Source organism: Mirounga angustirostris, unplaced genomic scaffold (genome assembly GCF_029215605.1).
Source record: "Mirounga angustirostris isolate CCGP_5_RB_7025 unplaced genomic scaffold, mMirAng1.0.hap1 SCAF_4, whole genome shotgun sequence".
Lineage (NCBI taxonomy): Eukaryota > Metazoa > Chordata > Mammalia > Carnivora > Phocidae > Mirounga > Mirounga angustirostris.
The window spans coordinates 163,556,844-163,576,389 of record NW_026991712.1 but is presented as its reverse complement, the minus strand read 5'-3'; the positions used below and the strand labels follow the sequence as shown (position 1 = coordinate 163,576,389).

At 38.1% G+C, this 19,546-nt stretch overlaps 1 protein-coding gene across 5 annotated transcripts in view; it reads right to left on the bottom strand.

Annotated features, from left to right (window-relative positions):
• Window positions 1-88: 88 nt before the first annotated feature.
• The window catches only part of ZMYM6 (zinc finger MYM-type containing 6), a 44,588-nt gene continuing 25,130 nt past the window's right edge, over window positions 89-19,546 (bottom strand). For all 5 annotated transcript variants that reach the window (XM_064589503.1, XM_064589504.1, XM_064589501.1 and 2 more), the window contains 2 exons: window positions 5,329-5,473; window positions 89-3,400 (listed from right to left, as the gene is read on the bottom strand). In XM_064589503.1, coding sequence (XP_064445573.1) covers window positions 1,569-3,400; window positions 5,329-5,473 — 1,977 coding nt within the window. In that variant the 3' untranslated portion in view covers window positions 89-1,568. The remainder of the gene's footprint in view (window positions 3,401-5,328; window positions 5,474-19,546) is intronic.

Sequence of the window (19,546 nt, the reverse complement as noted above, 5' to 3'; positions counted from 1 at the left end):
TCGCCTCCCGAGGCTGTTGCCACCCCCCTTTTCTGTCTGTCTCACAGATGGGGACACTGAGGCCCACTGGCTCAACTGACTAAATGGGCCCCTTTGAATTCAGGGTAAGTCTCTTGTCTCCCAACCAGTACAGAGTCAAGTCCAACAGGAGTATCTGAACGTGCCTCGCAGAAGACCGGGGTTTCCTTCCTGCCTGAGCCTCCCTAGCTTTGCCAGCAGAGCTGCCACCTAACCTCATGGGCCTCAGTATCTGCCTCTGTATATGCGGATAAGCCTCTTAGTTCTGAAGAACAGGCCTAGCACAATGCCTGGCACATGTAAGAGCTCAAAAGTTATTTGTAAGTTAGTTATGAAATCATTAGTAATCAGTAACAAGTAGCTATAAATTGTTCTTTTCTATCTTTGTGTAAAATATATTTTCCCTCGAATTTCTCCCAGCTGAAATTAAAATGTGAAAAGTGTTTAAAAACTCAGACCCTTGCAGCTGCGGAAGAGAGACTTCCACGGAACAAAACTCTAGAGGCTACTCCTGGCCCATCTGCTATTACCTGGAGATCTGTCTACACCCAGATGGACAAAGGGTGGGCCAAATTATTTAGTCAGCTGTCTGGTTTCTTCACTTCCTCCCCCTCCCCAGCTAACAATATTTGTTTACATTTTTTAATGATACAAAAAAATTTAAAGGCAGCTCTCATGACACATGAAAACGGTATTATTTCAATGTTCATAAATAAGAAGTTGTATTGAAACAGCCACACTCGTCTGTGTATTGCCTACAGCTGCTTTTGTGCTGCAAGCGCAGAACTGAGGAGTTGCCACCATACGGCCTGCAGAACCTAAAACACTATCTGGCCTTTTATGGAAAAAGTTGGCCAAGCCCTGGTGGAGAGGGCCACAGAGACCCCTACAAAGGGTCTCAAACTCTCCGCTGCTTCCATTTCGGGGTTAGCCAAGCAGCTCGGATCTTGGTTGTTGTTTTTTTTTTAAGATTTTATTTATTTACTTGAGAGAGAGAGAGAGAGAAACAGCATGAGAGGGGATAGGGTCAGAGGGAGAAGCAGGCTCTTTGCCGAGCTGGGAGCCCGATGTGGGACTCGATCCCAGGACTCTGGGATCATGACCTGAGCTGAAGGCAGTCGCTTAACCAACTGAGCCACCCAGGCGCCCTCGGATCTTGGTTTTGTACCTACCCACAGCCTGCTGGGGTGGGGGGCTGCCTGGCTGAAGACTGCGACGTCCCATGTGTTTCTAAAGGCCAAGCAGTTTCAACATCCAGGGGTGCCGGTAGGTTATAAACGGGCCTTTTGTTACCCTCATTTTTGTCCCTAATCCAGATTATCCAATCAATCGATCAAACAGCTAAATTCTCTACCTTGGACTAATAAAATTATATATAACAATTTATAAATGCATGATTATTAATTCCTCAACAAAAAGCAAAATTACTAAAAAACACTTATTTAATCACTGAAAACACATATCCACATTAGGAAATTATATTTTAGGGTACTTATAGAAAATTTAACACAAAATTATAGACTTTGATAATAAGCAATAGATCCATGTTACTATTCTTTCTCTTTTACTAATTTTTCTATCCTTGGAATTAAAGATGTGACCGCAAGTCTTAGAGCAGGACCAGAAACCAACAAATTTCTTTGTTTTGACTCCGTCAAAGCGGAAAATGTAGCATCACATAAATAAATAGTTGAAAAAGGCAACAAAAACTTCATTGCCTTTTCATGGAGCTCTGGGTAACTTGTCTTTGCATTTATCCAAAACTGAGTTACAGACATTGATTTAAATACTGACTGTAATTCCAAATCTAAAGATAACTGTACTAGTTTTTCTTCTTCAAAGTCCGTGAGATTACTATTTTGGTGATTCATAAAAGGATTAATTATCCACAAATTTCCTGAACGCAAGTCTTCTTCTGGTGGATAACAGTCATGGAACATTTGAGAAAGTCCTTCTAGGTGCTCAGAAATAATGCTTGCAATGCCTCTCATATTTAAGTCTGATGAGTTTAAGAATTCGGAAAATGAAGGGAACATGTCATAATCATTCTCTTGTGTGCGCTTCAACCACATTTTTAACTTTTCCTTAAATATATCCATTTTATTATACAAATTGAAGAGAGTAGTCATAGTTCCTTGGAGACTTGAATTGAGTTCATTTATAAGTGAAAAAATATCTGATAAATAGGCCAACTTTGCAACCCATTCCTCATCAAGAAAATACCTGGCCAAATCTGAATGCTTTTGGTTTAAAAAAATTTCAATTTCATGTCGTAATTCAAATAATCTTGTTAAAATTCTCCCTCTCGATATCCAACGTACTTCAGCATGAAGTGGTAAATTCACATGCTCAGACCCCATGTCTTCACACAAAATTGTTAACATTCGTGAATTCAATGCATTGCTCTTTATAAAACCTAAAATTTGTGCTGACTGCAAAAGAATTTCATGTAAGCATGGAGACAACTTTGCTGCTGCTAAATGCTCACGGTGAATAAAACAGTGTGTAAATGCCACTGTATTCGTGGCAATTTCTTGAATTTTTGCCCTGAAAGCAGAACCCCTGCCGGTCAGGCTTGCAGCCTCATCTGTACAGAGACCAACACAATGTATCCAATTCAGAGATTTACTGTCAATGTATTTACTTATTAGTTCAAATATTTCAAAGCCAGTTATTTGAGAGGGCATTTCAATGCAACACAGTAATTCTTCTTTTATATCACTGCAATCATAATCAATGAAACGAATATAGCACAAAAGAAGGGTGATATTTGAGATTTCTGATGATTCATCCACCTGAAGGGCAAACCACTTGGACTTTCTGACTTTTTGAATCAGCTGATCTTCAATGTCTGCAGACAGTTCATCAATCCTGTGTCCAATCGTATTATTAGAAAGAGGAATGGTTTTCATTTTGTCTCCAGCACTTGAACCCAAAACTTCTGAACACATCTCTACTAAATATGGTTTAATTAATTCTTCAGCAATGGAGAACGGCTTCTTGCTGGCAGCAATTTGAAAAGCAATTAAGTAAGAAGCTTTCACAAGTGACTTTTCAACTAGTAAACACTTTTTTAAAGAACTATTTTGACATTCCATTTCAAGAGATTTTTGTTCAAAAAAATCTACCGGTTTGTTTTCTAATTCTGAATGTTTTGTCTTTAAATGATGAGAAAGATTTGCTGGCTTCATGTTTTCAGTGGATAAAATTTCTCCACAAATGACACATTGTGGCCTTGGTGAACTTTCTTTTGATCCTGGACAGATAATAAAACCAACTTTTAAATATTCCGCATCATAAGTCTGGAAAAAACCTATTCTTTTTTTCTTTGCAGGTGGAGACTCAAGTTCCGCATCATGTTTCTCATTAGGCACAGGGAAATCTGAATAAAATATTTGAATCACTGTTATTTTCAAGAAGAAATAAGCCATATTATGTTTTCCCCCACACATTTAAAATTTATATTTCATTACTATTTATATTTGTCAAAAGAATACACTAATTAAAGTTGAAACCCAAACCATGATACTTCCATGGTGCCATTAAAAACTGAATTTCTCCTTGCCCAAAACTTGGCCACTAACTAAAGCAAAACGGTAGGCTGTAGTACATGAACTAGCAATGCTATGTATTCAATAGATTACTGGAATTAGGGCTGAAGTCGGATACATCAAATTAAGAACAAATTATTTTATTTTTAAAATTTTCAGAAAAAAGGGAAAACAAGTTTCAAAAAGTTAACATCTGGTGAATTGAGATGAAGGATATATTAATGTTCATTGTGCCATATTTTCAATCTTTCTGAATTCTGAAATTTTTCCAAATTAAAGTTGAGGAAAAAAATAAAGGTTAATTATTAGAATACCCAGTGTCAATAAGGGTAAAGAGAAATGGATGTTCTCAAACACTGATGTAATTTTTCAATTTTGTAACATATACCAAAAGCCTTAAAAATCTATGCTAGCTTTTGAATCTGAAATTCTACTACTTAGGATTTATCCTAAGGACATAATTAGACAAGTGAACAAAAATCCACTTACACAACTTAACACTGTTTATAATATTAAATAACTAAAAGCAATCTCAATGTCCAATCTTAGGGGGATGGATACGTTGTAATCGATGCATCCGTTAAGAATCTCAATGTAGGGGCGCCTGGGTGGCTCAGTTGTTAAGCATCTGCCCTCGGCTCAGGTCATGATCCCAGGGTCCTGGGATCAAGCCCCGCATTGGGCTCCCTGCTCAGTGGGAAGCCTGCTTCTCCCTCTCCCACTCCCCCTGCTTGTGTTCCCGTTATCACTGTCTCTCCCTGTCTGTCAAATAAATAATAAATAAAAATCTTAAAAAAAAAAAAACCTCAATGTATATTTAAATTTATATTGATATGGAATACTTCTGATGAGCACTGTCAAATGAAAAAGTAGTTCACAACAGTATATTTTAAACAATCCAATATTTAATCTAGAAATTTAAAAAATATATATATAAGCACACACATACCCACACATATGGATGTCCACAGATTCTTTACTACCTTCCACATGTGAATGTGTATATAATATAAATTCATGTACACAAAGAGTATATCATTTTAACAGGAATATAAAACAATCAAATTTACTTTGGAAGGAAGACAGGATTCTCCTTGACTCCTACCAAAAGAAAGGCACCCTACATAAAAACTCATGATTACTTGTTGACAGACTATGCTTTTAAATACACTGTGTTCTGGGTAGTAAAATAATCATTAAAAACAAAAATCAAAAAATGCTTCGGGCAGAGTAGGCTACACAGCTAACTGAAAATATAAGGGTAGTGGCAGTTAACATGGATTGGGGCAATAGTTTACAACGTTTCCAAGTATGAATTAAAATAATTTTCCTGATCACCAACACCTCAGACACATAGTTATACTTTCAGTAAATGACAAATCAATTCAGAGTGTTTTTAAAAAAAGAACTAAGGTTAAATCACTAATGCTTTTTTTTTTAGATCACTAATGCTTTTAAATAAATTTGTACCTTAGTAGTTGTAATAGTTTGTACATTTGAAAAACAGCAGTGCACACACAGAGGAGATGTTTGTCCACTCTACACATAATGCTGTGTGTGCAGATGGATTCAATTTAGTAGTTATTAGTGTTAATGAGAATTATAAAAGGAATAAATTAGATTTTCAAAGTATGTGATCCAAGAATAAATATTTTCATATTTAAGAAACTATAAATGATTTTCTTTGCCTTTCTTAAAAAAAACAAAAACAAACAAAACAGAATAACTTTCTACATATGGAGAGCACAAGGACACATACCTGTCTGACATTCCTTGTGTTGTGTATGTGGTTTGCAAGAGGTGGCCTTGGTCTGTGTGACAGGCTTGCACAATACTGCTTTGTTTTTTAAAAGCCTGGAACACTGGGAAGATAGAAGTTTCATGGCATCTGTCTGTGTGCTTCCCTAGTTAAAAACAAATTTAGAAACCAAAAGAGATGTTTTTTAGTACCTTATCACTGACCATAATTTATCAACTGAAAGGTGGCACATAGCAAAAGAAATATAATTCCTCTGAAAGAGCAGTTACAATAGAGAAGTTACTTTGGAAAATATATACTAATTCCTAATTCTTCTAATCAGTGTCCATTCCATTTCTTAATTTAAAAAAAGGGGCGCCTGGGTGTGGCTCAATGGTTCAGTGTCTGCCTTCGGCTCAGATCATGATCCCAGGGTCCTGGCCCCGCATCATGCTCCCTATTCAGCGGGAAGCCTGCTTCTCCCACTCCCCCTGCCTGTGTTCCCTCTCTCGCTGTCTCTGTCAAACAAATAAATAAAATCTTTAAAAAAAAAAAAACAACACTCCGTCTATAGTAAGGACAATCAAAACAGTGAAAACAATCTTTGCTGATTAGGACAACTGGCTATTCAGAAAAACTAGATCCAATCTCAAACCATATGCAAAAATATATTCCATATTGATTAAAGACCTCAACATTAAAAAAAAACAAAAAACTTTAGGGGCGCCTGGGTGGCTCAGTCATTAAGCATCTGCCTTTGGCTCGGGTCATGATCTCAGGGTCCTGGGATCAAGCCCCATGTCAGGCTCCCTGCTCCGCGGGAAGCCTGCTTCTTCCTCTCCCACTCCCCCTGCTTGTGTTCCCTCTCTCGCTGTGTGTGTCTCTCTCTGTCAAATAAATAAATAAAATCTTTTAAAACAATAATAAATAAATAAATAAATAAAACTTTAAAATCACTGGAAAGGGGCACCTGGCTGGCTCAGTCAGCAGAGCATGCAACTCTTGATCTTGGGGTTGTGAGTTCGAGCCTCACATTGGGAAGAGAGATTACTTAAAATTTTTTTAAATCTTAAAAATAAATCAAATCAAATCAAATCAACTCAAATCAATGGAGAACTTTCAAATGACCAGAACAAGAAGAAGGGTTCTCTTTTTAAAGATTTTTTTTTTTTTAAGTAATCTCTACACCCAACACGGGGCTCGAACCTACAACCACGAGATCAAGAGTTGTATGCTGTACTGACCAGTAAGCCAGGCACCCCAAGGAGAAGGTACTCTTAAACAAAACACAAAAGAGTTAAAAACAAGATAGAAAAGACTAATACATTTGACTACCTCGAATTTTTTTTTTTACAAATAAAGGTCTTTATAAAATGAAGTTGAGGGGTGCCTGGGTGGCTCACTCATTAAGTGTTTGCCTTCAGCTCAGGTCATGATCCCAGGGTCCTGGGATCGAGCCCTGCATCGGGCTCCCTGCTCAGCAGGAAGCCTGCTTCTCCCTCTCCCACTCCCCCTGTTTGTGTTCCCTCTCTCGCTGTGTCTCTCTCTGTCAAATAAATAAATAAAATCTTAAAAAACAACAACAAAGTTGAAGGATAAGCAATAGAGTTGGAGAATGTACTGAAAACATGTTTTCCATTCAATAAATATTTACAGAATGTTTACTGTAAACGAGGCACTGTCCTAAACCCTGGGGATACAGCAAAAAACAAGACAAAGAAAGTCCTGCTTTTATGGGCTTTACATTCTGTAGGGAGACACAGAAGATAAACAAGTAAAGCAAACACATAATGTATAATTCCAGGTAGTGATAAGTGCTATGAAAGAAAGAAAGAAAGCAGAATAAGGGAATGGAGAGTGATGGTGTGGAGGAGAGGTGCTTTTGGAATAAAATTTGAGCAGAGATCTTCTGAATACTCAAAAAAGCAAACCATGCAAAGGCCTGAAGTTAAAGGATCCCAGGCCGTGGGATTATAGACACAAAAGTCTTCAAGTGGTAAAGAGTTTGGCATGCTTTAGGAAGAGAGACGAGAATAAGACTGAAATAAAAGTAAGCAGGGGCTAGAATGAACTATTTGAAGAAGCAGGCAGAAGCCAAATTGTATAGGAGCTGGAAGGTCTTAGTTTTAAAAACTAGAAATTAGGATTCTATTTTAAATGTGATGGAAAGCCACTGAACATTTTATTTACATTTACTTTTGATTTTATTTTTTAAAGATTTTATTTATTTATTTGAGAGCAAGAGCAAAGGCAGAGGCAGAGGGAGAAGCAGATGCCTTGCTGAGCAGGGAGGCCAATGCGGGGCTCAATCCCAGGACCCTGGGATCATGACCTGAGCCAAAAGCAGGCGCTTAACTGACTGAGCCACCCAGGCGCCCCTACATTTACTTTTTAAATAGGCAATAGATGTAATAATTTTGAATTATGTAATAATATAAAAGGTATAAAAGTATATACACGAAGGGGCACCAGGGTGGAGCAGCTGGTTGAGCCTCTAGCTCTTGGTTTCAGCTCAGGTAGTAATCTCGGGGTCATGACATTGAGCCCTACCTCGGGCTCTGTGTTCAGCACGAGTCTGCTTAAGACTCCCTCTCCCTGAATACACAACCTAACCCTACACCTAAAGGAGCTGGAGAAAGAACAGCAAATAAAGCCTAAACCCAGCAGGAGAAGAGAAATAATAAAGATCAGAGCAGAAATCAATGAACTAGAAACCAAAAGAACAGTAGAACAGATCGATGAAACTAGAAGCTAGTTCTTTGAAAGAATAAGACTGATAAACCCTTGGCCAGACTTATCAAAAAGAAAAGAGGAAGGACCCAAATCAACAAAATCATGAATGAAAGAGGAGAGATCACAACCAACTAAAGAAATACAAACAATTTTAAGAACATATTATGAGCAACTATATACCAGCAAATTAGACAATCTGGAAGAAATGGATGCATTCCTAGAGATGTATCAACTACCAAAACTGAACCAGGAAGAAACAGAAAACCTGAACAAACCCATAACCAGTAAGGAAATTGAAGCAGTAATCAAAAATCTCCCAAGAAACAAGAGCTCAGGGCCAGAAGGCTTCCTAGGAGAATTCTACCAAACATTTAAAGAAGAATTAATACCTATTCTTCTGAAACTGTTCCAAAAAATAGAAATGGAAGGAAAACTTCCAAACTCATTTTATGAAGCCAGCATTACCTTGATCCCAAAACCAGACAAAGACCCCATCAAAAAGGAGAATTATAGACCAACAGCCCTTATGAAAATGGGTGCAAAAATTCTCACCAAAATACTAACCAATAGGATCCAACAGTACACATTAAAAGGATTATTCACCACGACCAAGTGGGATTTATCCCTGGGCTGCAAGGTTGGTTCAACATCCTCAAATCAATCAATGTGATACAATACATTAATAAAAGAAAGAACAAGAACCATATGATACTCCCAATAGATGCAGAAAAAGCATTTGACAAAGTACAGCATCCTTTCTTGATTAAAACTCTTCACAGTGTAGGGAATAGAGGGTACATACCTCAATATCATAAAAGCCATCTATGAAAAACCCACAGAGAATATCATTCTCAATGGGGAAAAACTGAGAGCTTTCCCCCTAAGGTCAGGAACACGGCAGGGATGTCCACTATCACCACTGCTACTCAACATAGTACTAGAAGTCCTAGCCTCAGCAATCAGACAACAAAAAGAAATAAAAGGCATCTGAATTGGCAAAGAAGTCGTCAAACTCTCACTCTTTGCAGATGATATGACACTTTATGTGGAGAACCCAAAAGACTCCATCCCCAAACTGCTAGAACTCATACAGGAATTCAGTAAAGTGGCAGGATATAAAATCAATGCACAGAAATCAGATGCATTTCTATACACCGAGACAGGAGAAAGTGAAATTAAGGAGTTGATCCCATTTACAACTGCACCCAAAACCATCAGATACCTAGGAATAAATCTAACCAAAGAGGCTAAGAATTTGTACTCAAAAACTATAGAACATTCATGAAAGAAATTGAGGAAGACACAAAGAAATGGAAAACATTCCATGCTCATGGATTGGAAGAAAAAATACTGTGAAGATGTCTATGCTACCTAGAGCAAGCTACATATTCAATGCAATCCCTATCAAAATACCATCAACCTTTTTCAAAGATATGGAACAAATAATCCTAAAATTTGTACGGAACCAGAAAAGACCACGAATAGCCAGGGGAATGTTGAAAAAGAAAAGCAAAGCTGGTGGCATCACAATTCCGGACTTCAAGCTCTATTACAAAGCTGTCATCATCAAGACAATATGGTACTGGCACAAAAACAGACACACAGATCAATGGAACAGAATAGAGAGCCCAGAAATGGACCCTCAACTCTATGGTCAACTAATCTTTGACAAAGCAGGAAAGAATGTCCTATGGAAACAAGACAGTCTGTTCAACAAATGGTGTTGGGAAAATTGGACAGCCACATGCAGAAGAATGAAACTGGACCATTTCCTTACACCACACACAAAAATAGACTCAAAATGGATGAAAGACCTAAATGTGAAAGAGGAATCCATCAAAATCCTTGAGGAGAACACAGGCAGCAACCTCTTCCACCTCAGCTGCGGCAATTTCTTCCTAGACACATCTCCAAAAGCAAGGGAAGCAAGGGCAAAAATGAACTATTGGGACTTCATCAAGATAAAAAGCTTTTGTACAGCAAAGAAACAGTCAACAAAACCAAAGATAACCGACAGAATGGGAGAAGATATTTGCAAATGACATATCAGATAAAGGGCTAGTATCCAAAATCTATAAAGAACTTATCAAACTCAACACCCAAAGAACAAAGAATCCAATCAAGAAATGGGCAGAAGACATGAACAGACATTCCTGCAAAGAAGACATCCAAACGGCCAACAGACACATGAAAAAGTGCTCAGCATCACTCGGCATCAGGGAAATCCAAATCAAAACCTCAATGAGATACCACCTCACACCAGTCAGAATGACTAAAATTAACAAGTCAGGAAACGACAGATGTTGGCGAGGATGCAGAGAAAGGGGAACCCTCCTACACTGTTGGTGAGAATGCAAGCTGGTGCAGCCACTCTGGAAAACAGTATGGAGGTTCCTCAAAAAGTTGAAAATAGAGCTACCCTATGACCCAGCAATTGCACTTTTGGGTATTTACCCCAAAGATACAAATGTAGTGATCTGAAGGGGCACCACACCTCCATGTTTATAGCAGCAATGTCTACAATAGCCAAACTATGGAAAGAGCCTAGATGTCCATCAACAGATGAATGGATAAAGAAGATGTGGTGCATATATATAATGGAATAGTATGCAGCCATCAAAAAATGAAATCTTGCCATTTGCAACGAAATGGATGTAACTAGAGGGTATTATGCTAAGCAAAATAAGTCAATCAGAGAAAGACAATTATATGATCTCACTGATATGAGGAATTTGAGAAACAAGACAGAGGATCATAGGAGAAGGGAGGGGAAAATGAAACAAGATGAAAACAGAGAGGGAGACAAACCATAAGAGACTCTTAATCTCAGGAAACAAACTGAGGGTTGCTGGAGTGGAGGGGGATGGGAGGGATGGGGTGGCTGGGTGATGGACATTGGGGAGGGTATGTGCTATGGGGAGCGCTGTGAATTGTGTAAGACTGATGAATTACAGACCTGTATCCCTGAAACAAATAATACATTATATGCTAATAAAAAATAATAATAATAAAAGACTCCCTCTCCCTGGGATGCCTGGGTGGCCCAGTCAGTTAAGTGTCTGCCTTTGGCTCAGGTCACGATCCCAGAGTCCTGGGATCGAGTCCCACATCAGGCTCCTTGCTCTTGCACACTCACTCTATGACAATATATAAATAAATAAAATCTTAAAAAAAAAAGACTCCCTCTCCCTCTGCCACCCCCCTCCGTGAGTGCTCTCTCAGATAAGTATCTTTTAAAAAAAAGGTATATACATGGAAATTAAGTTTTCCATCCTCCTATCCTCTATCCAGACTCAACCTTGAACATAACCACTGTCCCCAGTTTCTTATACATCCTTCTAGAAATGGTCCCTGTAATTAAGTAAGTTGCTTCTGACTACAAATTGGCGGCATATTATCAGGGAGGTTCTAGTACCATGCACTGTACTTATAGCAAGCTATCATAAAGGTACATTTATATAACTTTGTATAAAGCTGCCCTAGTAGCAGCTTTATACATTGAATGTACTGTAGGTAATCTGAAGAGTCTCTGCTGCTGAATAGTGAATGTTAAAAATATTTGCTATTACAGGGGCGCCTGGGTGGCTCAGTTGGTTAAGCGGCTGCCTTTGGCTCAGGTCATGATCCTGGGGTCTTGGGATGGAGCCCCACGTCCGGCTCCCTGCTCAGCAGAGAGCCTGCTTCTCCCTCTCCCTACGCCTGCCGCTCTGTCTACTTGTGCTCTCTCTCTATCTCTCTGTCAAATAAATAAATAAAATCTAAAAAAATATATATTTGCTATTACAAACAATGCTATAATAAATACCCCTACATATAAATTAATCCTACATGTGCTAATATATTTACAGAATAAGGTATTATAAGTGTGGTTTGGTGGGTCAGAAGATTTTAATTATGATGGTACAGCCAAATTGCTTTTCACAGAAGCATATTATATTAAATTATATGACCTTCAGCAATATATGTGAGCCTGTTTCTCAACACTCTAGTTAACATAGTACTATGAAACTTTTTGCTATTTCTCAATAAATGAAAAATTACCTAACAGTAGTGGGGTTAGGCATTTTGCATGTTTAAGCATTATTAGTTTTTCCTCTTCTGTGAACTATCTACTCCTGTCTTGTGCCGTTTTCCTTTAGCTTTTAAAAAATTTCTATGCATATTTTTTGAATGAGCACTGTAACACATGACATAAAATTCAAAGATTTAAACATTAAACAATAAAAAATAATTCCCCCTCTTAAAATCCTGCCTCGGTCATTCGGTTCTCCTCAGAGGCAACCATTATTATCTATTTACTGGCTGCCTTCCAGAGCTTTCTATACATATGTACAGGCATGTGGTTTGTGTGTGTGTGTATTTAAAATACAAATGGCAGTATGTTATACCATTTTGTCTTTTTCATTTATTATATATGAGACTGCTCTATGTCTGTACAGATATAGCTACCACATTCTTTTTAAGCACATAGTATTCTACTGTATGGATATAGCATATTTATTTTAACTACAGTTCCCAAAGAGCTGCTGCATATGCTTGTGAAGGGAACTCCACTTACCAGGCCACGTGACTAAGTATGAGCTAGGAGAAGGGTATATTTCAGGCCCTACCCATGCAGGCTTTTTTTTTTTCTAGTTCACACAGTAACTCAGGATGAACTCACAGTGGCTCTGACTATGATGAAACAATTTGGTTGTTTTCAAGCCTTTGCTACTGCAAACAATGCTGCAATCATCCCTGTCTATACTTCATTTTATAAATATGTGAAATGTATCTGAAGGATAAATTCCTAAAAATGGAATTCCTTGGTAATATGGTATTTACATTTTAAATTTTAACAAGTTTTACTAAATTGCTCTCTGTAGCAATTTTACCAACTGCTATTGACAATATGTAAAAATGCCTTAACAGTGTTATCCATCATATTTCTTTGCCAATCTGATAAAACTGTAGTTCTAACTGGCATTTCTCTAATTTTGAAGTTGAATATCTTTGCATATGTTTAAGAACAATTTTTATTTCATAGTCTGTAAACTGAAGGATCACAGTTTTGCCCATTTTCCTAATGGGTGCTGGGTCTTCTTATTGATTCGTAGAAGCTCTTCACATATGAAAAAAACCAACCTTTTATGACATGAATTGCAATCTTATCATTTTTTTCATGTCTTTTGACTTTGAAATGTAGCTGAATTTCCCTAACAAATCTTTTATGGCTTCTGGGTTATGTGACATATTTAGAAAGACTCCCCACTTCTGCATTTAAATTCTTTCCTGTATTTTTTCCTACTACTTTATTATTTTATTATATTTAAATGTCTTCTCCATCTGGACTTCCTTTTGGTGTAACTTGTAAGGTAGAAATCCAACTGCATTTTCTTCCATATGTATACTCAATTGTCACAACACCATTTACTGAAAAATCTAAATCTCCTACTGATCTGAATGCCGTATCTATTATTTCTAAATTTGCATATATATTTAGGTCTATTTCTGGACTTTTTTTTTTTTAAGATTTTATTTATTTATTTATTTACTTGACAGAGAGAGCGAGCACAAGCAGGGGGAGTGACAGGCAGAGGGAGAGAGAAAAGCAGACTCCCCTTGGAGCGGGTAGCCTGATGTAGGGCTCGATCCCAGGATCCTGGGATCATGATCTGAGCCGAAGACAGACGCTCAACCAACTGAGTTACCCAGGCACCCCTGCACTTCTTTTCTATTGAGTTGTCTGTCTATCCATGGCTTTAGTATCAGTTGTTTTAACTACCTAGCTTTATAAAATTTAGAGTTTTAACATAATTTCAGAAACTAGCTCTTCCCCCTTCTTTATCCTTCTTTTTCAGAATTTCATTGAAGGTTTTTAAGCAGTGGAGTGACACAATCTGATTTAAGATCATTCTGCTAACAATGTGGAGAAAAAAATGCGAAGGGCAAGAATGGAAGCAGGAAGACAGGTAGGTAGTCACTGCAATGAACCAGAGAAAAGATGATGGTGGCTCAAAGGAGGTAGCAATTGTAGTGGTAAGAAGTAAGGAACACTAGAGAGGAAGTCTGAGGGAAAATAAAAGTGTTCTGATTTAGACATATTATTTGAGATGGGTATTAATCATCTAAGTGTATATGTCAAGTAGGCAGCTGGATACATGAATCTGGAGCTCAGAGGTCATGGCAAGAGAAATAAATCTGGGAATAAGCCACCATCTAGGTGGTGTTTAAAACCACAGGATGGTACTGAGTCCCTGAGAATAATGTAGATTGAGAAAAAGGACAAGTATTCTGACCTGGAAGCTGAAGAAGGTATTTAAACTGTATCAAATGTTACTGAAAGGATGAGTAAAATAAGAACTGAAAACTGACCACTGGATTTGCAAACAAAGGCTAGTGGCAACCTTGACAAGAGCAGTTTCAGTGGAATGGTGCAGACAAAGCCTGACTTAAGTGAGCTAAGGAAAGATAACAGATAAGGGAACTGAGGCAGAAAGTAGAGGCCACCCTTAGAGGAGTTTTTCTAAAATGGAGAGCAGAGAAATAGGACAATAGCTAGAGGGCTATGCTGTTAAAGGATTTTTTTAAATAGATATTAAGTATTACTGCATGTTTTTGTATCAGTGAAAATGAGTAGAAAGAGGTGGGAGCAAATCCAGAGTATATAAAGAAATTCTATAAATCGATAAGGAAAAAAATTCAACACAAAAATGGGGAAAAATTAGTAACAGGAAATTCAAAGAAAATTCAAATGTTCAAAAACATAGAAATATAAGCAAACATGCTAGTAATTAGTGACCTGCAAAGTAAGACAATAAGATTACTAAACAGATTGACAAAAAAAAAGTTTAAATCTGACAACATGAAATGATAGTGAGGCTGTGGGAAATGAGTACAATCATAAACTGCTGGTGGGAACAAAAACTGAAATAACCATTTTAAAAAAACTAAAAATGCAAATACTCTTTGACTCCAAAATTCCACTCTTTCATACCCACACTAGACAAACACCTGCACACATGCACATGGAGACATATGCAAGGATGTTCACTGTAGCAGAGATTTTGTAAGTTAAAAATTGAAGCAACCTAAGGTTCATCAATAAGTCAATGGATAAACAAAATGTGTTACTTCCACAAAATATTATACAGCAGTCAATAAACTAATAAACAAATTCCGTAAAGTCACAGGATACAACATTAACATACAGAAATCAATTGCATTTCTATACACTAATAATGAGCTATTAGAAAGAGAAAATTAAAAAACGATCCCACTTACAATTGCATCAAAAAGAATAAAATACCTGGGAATAAATTTAATCTAAGAGATAAAAGATCTGTACCCTGAAAATTGTAAGACACTGATGAAAGAAATTGAAGAAGATACAAATAAATGGAAAGCTATACCATGCTCATGGATTGGAAGAACTAATATTGTTAAAACACCCATACTACCCAAAGCAATCTACAGAGTCAATGCATCTCCCATCAAATACTAACATTTCTCACAGAACTAGAACAAAGAATCCTAAAATTTGTATGAAACCACAAAGACTTCAACTAGCCAAAGCAAGCCTGAGAAAGAAGAACAAAGCTGAAGGTATCACGCTCCCTGATTTCAAACTATACTACAAAGCTATAGTAACCAAAACAGTATGGTACTGACATGAAACAGACACACAGATCAATGAAATAGAACAGAGAACCCAGAAATAAACCCGCCCATAGATGGTCAATCAATCTACACCAAAGGAGACACACTATAGTGTGTAAAGGACAATGTCTTCAATAAATGGTGTTGGGGAAAACCCAGCAACTACATGCACAAGAAGAAACTAGGGATGCCTGAGTGGCTCAGTTGATTGTCTGACTCTTTTTTTTTTTAAGATTTTATTTATTTATTTGACACAGAGAGAGTGAGAGGGAGAGAGAGAGAGAACATAAGCAGGGGGAGTGGCAGGCAGACAGAGGGAGAGGCAGGCTCTGTGCTGAGCAAGGAGCCCGATGTGGGACTCGATCCCAGGACCCCGGGATCATGACCTGAGCCGAAGGCAGACGCTTAACGACTGAGCCACCCAGGCGCCCTAAGCGTCTGACTCTTGATCTCAGCTCAGGTCTTGATCTCAGGGTTGTGAGTTCAAGCCCCACATCAGGCTCCATGTTGGGTGAGGAGCCTACTTTAAAAAAAAAAAAAAAAAGAATGAAACTGGACCACTATTTTACACCACATAGAAAAATAAATATGAAATGGATTAAAGACTTGAATGAAAGAGCTGAAGCCATAAAATCCTAGAAGAAAACATAGGAAGTTAGCTACTTTAAAAGATTTTTATTTATTTATTTGAGAGAGAGCAGAAGCAAGGGGAGGAGCAGAGGGAGAGAGAGAGAGAGAATCTCTCAGACTCCTCACTCAGCATGGAATCCAACAGAGGGCTCAATCTGAAGACCCTGAAATCACAACCTGAGCCAAAACCAAGATTTGGACACTCAACTGACTGAGCCACCCAGGCACCCCAGGAAGTTAGCTATTTGACATCAGTACTAGCAACATTTTTTTGGCAAGAGCAGCAAAAGCTAAAATAAACAAACAGAATTACATCAAACCAAAAAGCAAGGAAATGATGGGCGCCTGGGTGGCTCTGTTGGTTGAGCCACTGCCTTCGGCTCAGGTCATGATCCTGGAGTCCCGGGATCGAGTCCCGCATCGGGCTCCCTGCTCGGCAGGGTGTCTGCTTCTCCCTCTGACCCTCCTCCCTCTCATGCTCTCTGTCTCTCATTCTCTCTGTCTCAAATAAATAAATAAAATCTTAAAAAAAATAAAAAGCAAGGAAATGATCAACAAAATGAAAAGGCAATCTACTGAAAAGGAGAAAATATTTGCAAATCATGCATCTGATAAGGGATTAAATACCAAAATATAGGAAGAACTTACACAACTTAGTATCAAAAAAAAATAAACAACCCAATTAAAAAATGGGCAGAGGACTTCAATAAGCATTTTTCCAAAGAAGACATACAGATGGTCAACAGACACATGAAAAGATGATCACCATCACTCATCATCAGGGAAGGACAAATCAAAACCACAATGATATATCACCTCAAACCTGTCAGATTAGATATTATAAAAAAGACAAAAAATTACAAGTGTTGGCAAGGATGTAGGAAAAAACCCCTGTGCACGTTTTTTTTTAAGATTTTATTTATTTATTTGACAGAGAGAGACACAGCAAGAGAGGGAACACAAGTAGAGGGAGTGGGAGAGGGAGAAGCAGGCTTCCCGCTGCGCAGGGAGCCCAATGCGGGGCTTGATCCCAGGACGCGGGGCTCAATCCCAGGACCCTGGGATCATGACCTGAGCCAAAGGCAGATGCTTAACCACTGAGCCACCCAGGGGCCCCCCTCATGCACTTTTGGTGAGAATGTATATTGGTGCAGCAACTGTGGAAAACAGTATAGAGTTTCCTCAAAAAATTAAAAATAAAACTACCATATGATCCAGGATTTCCACTTCTGGGAATTTATCCAAAGAAAACCAAAACACCAAAGTAAAGAGATACATGCACCCCAAAGTTCACTGCAGCATTATTTACAATAGCCAATAGCCAAGATATGGAAACAACCTAAGTGTTCATTGATAGATGGATGGATAAAGAAGATGTGATAAACACACACACACACACACACACACACACACAAAGAGGAATATAACTCAGCTGAAACAAAGAATGAAATCTTGCCATTTGCAACAACATAGATGGACCTAGAGGGTATTATGCAAAGTGAAATAAGTCAGAGAAAGACAAATAAGTCAAACAGAGAAAGATAAACATCATAGAATTTCACTTGTATGTAAATCTAAAGTTATTTAAATAGTCTTAAATTTCAGGGAAAGGTGAGATACAGTAAAGTACAAAGAAGAAAATCTGCAAATGTCAGTAAACTTTCTATAAAGATCTAGGTAGTAAATGTTTTAGACTTTGCAGGCCATACAGACTCTGTTGCAACTCCTCATCTCTGCTATTGTAGTGCAGAAGTAGCCACAGGCAATCCATAAATGAGTGAGTGGCTGTGTTCCAATAAAATTATATTTACAGAAACAGGTCGTGGGCTGGACTTGGTCCACTCCATACTTTGCCAAATCCTGCTCTACTGTATTCCCACCACTGAGAATTAACCATTGTTAGATTGGGCTTATTTGCCTAGTTTTTTTTCCTATTTTTCTAAACTGAAAATATTAATCAGAGCTATTCTATAACACAGGTTAAATGACTGGTGAATTATAGAAGTACTACACATAGGGAAAAATATAGGGCAGTCATATTTAATATGAGAGATGTATGCCTGAAAACCCTGAATAATTCAAAACTAACTGTCCCATACATATAGAGGAGGGATGCATTCTCAGAATACATAAATCTACAACCAATATAGAATGCTTTTTTTTTTAAAGATTTCATTTATTTACTTGAGAGAGAGAGTATACATGAGCGGTGGGGAGGGTCAGAGGGAGAGGGACAAACAGACTCCCCGCCAAGCAGGGAACCCCAGAGGGGCTCGATCCCAGGCACCTGGGTGGCTCAGTTGGTTGAGTGTCTGCCTTCGACTCAGGTCATGATCCCAGGGTCCTAGGATCGAGCCCTACATCAGGCTCCCTGCTCCATGGGAAGCCTGCTTCTCCCTCTCCCACTCCCCCTGCTTGTGTTCCCTCTCTTGCTGTGTCTCTCTCTGTCACATAAATAAATAATAATTTTAAAAATCTTTAAAAAAAAAAAAAGTATCAAATTAGGAGAAGCTCTCTCTCCACATCATGGGGAAGGCTAGTCTGAGTCCTTGAAAGACTTCTGTTAACGAATGGATCTAACGTAGCTGGTTCTTTAATTTTTTTTTCACTGAAGATTTTTTTTTTCACTGAAGGTTTCTTGATATGCAGAAACACTGTCCGTTTTTCACCTTGCCACCATGAAACAGCAATCCACATTTGGATCATTTCCTTTAATAATAGCAATTGTTGCTGGAATATGGTCAAAAGCATATGCCAGTTACTTCACTGTTGGCTGTTGTGCTGAAGGCCCAGGCTAACTGCTGGGGCCCTGTTTTTCTAATTCTAGCAAGTCTTCCTTTATTAATCCATGGAGAACAACCCAAGCAAAATGTCAACATCCCCTTCACCAACCTTGTACAAATTCACCTTCTTTACCACTTTCACAGATTCTTTATTAGGTGTGAGGCTGTCTTCCAAGTTAAAGCCTCTTTAGATTATGGTAAAACTGAAATGTTTTTGATAGCTTCAGTTAGCAGTTATAGCTTCTTACAGCCTTGGTAGGCTTTAAAATTGGAAAGCCAGCCATGTAAACTTTTTGTCTCACTTTCCCTCCCTTTCAAATCATCAGAACACTTCAAGCTTTAGCACAGGCGATGGCTTGGCCTTAGGGGCACATTATGGCAGCACTGATCTTGCAGCTGTGTTGCCAGGATTTTTTCCCATTTATTCCATTATTTTTTCCTGGTTATAAGATATT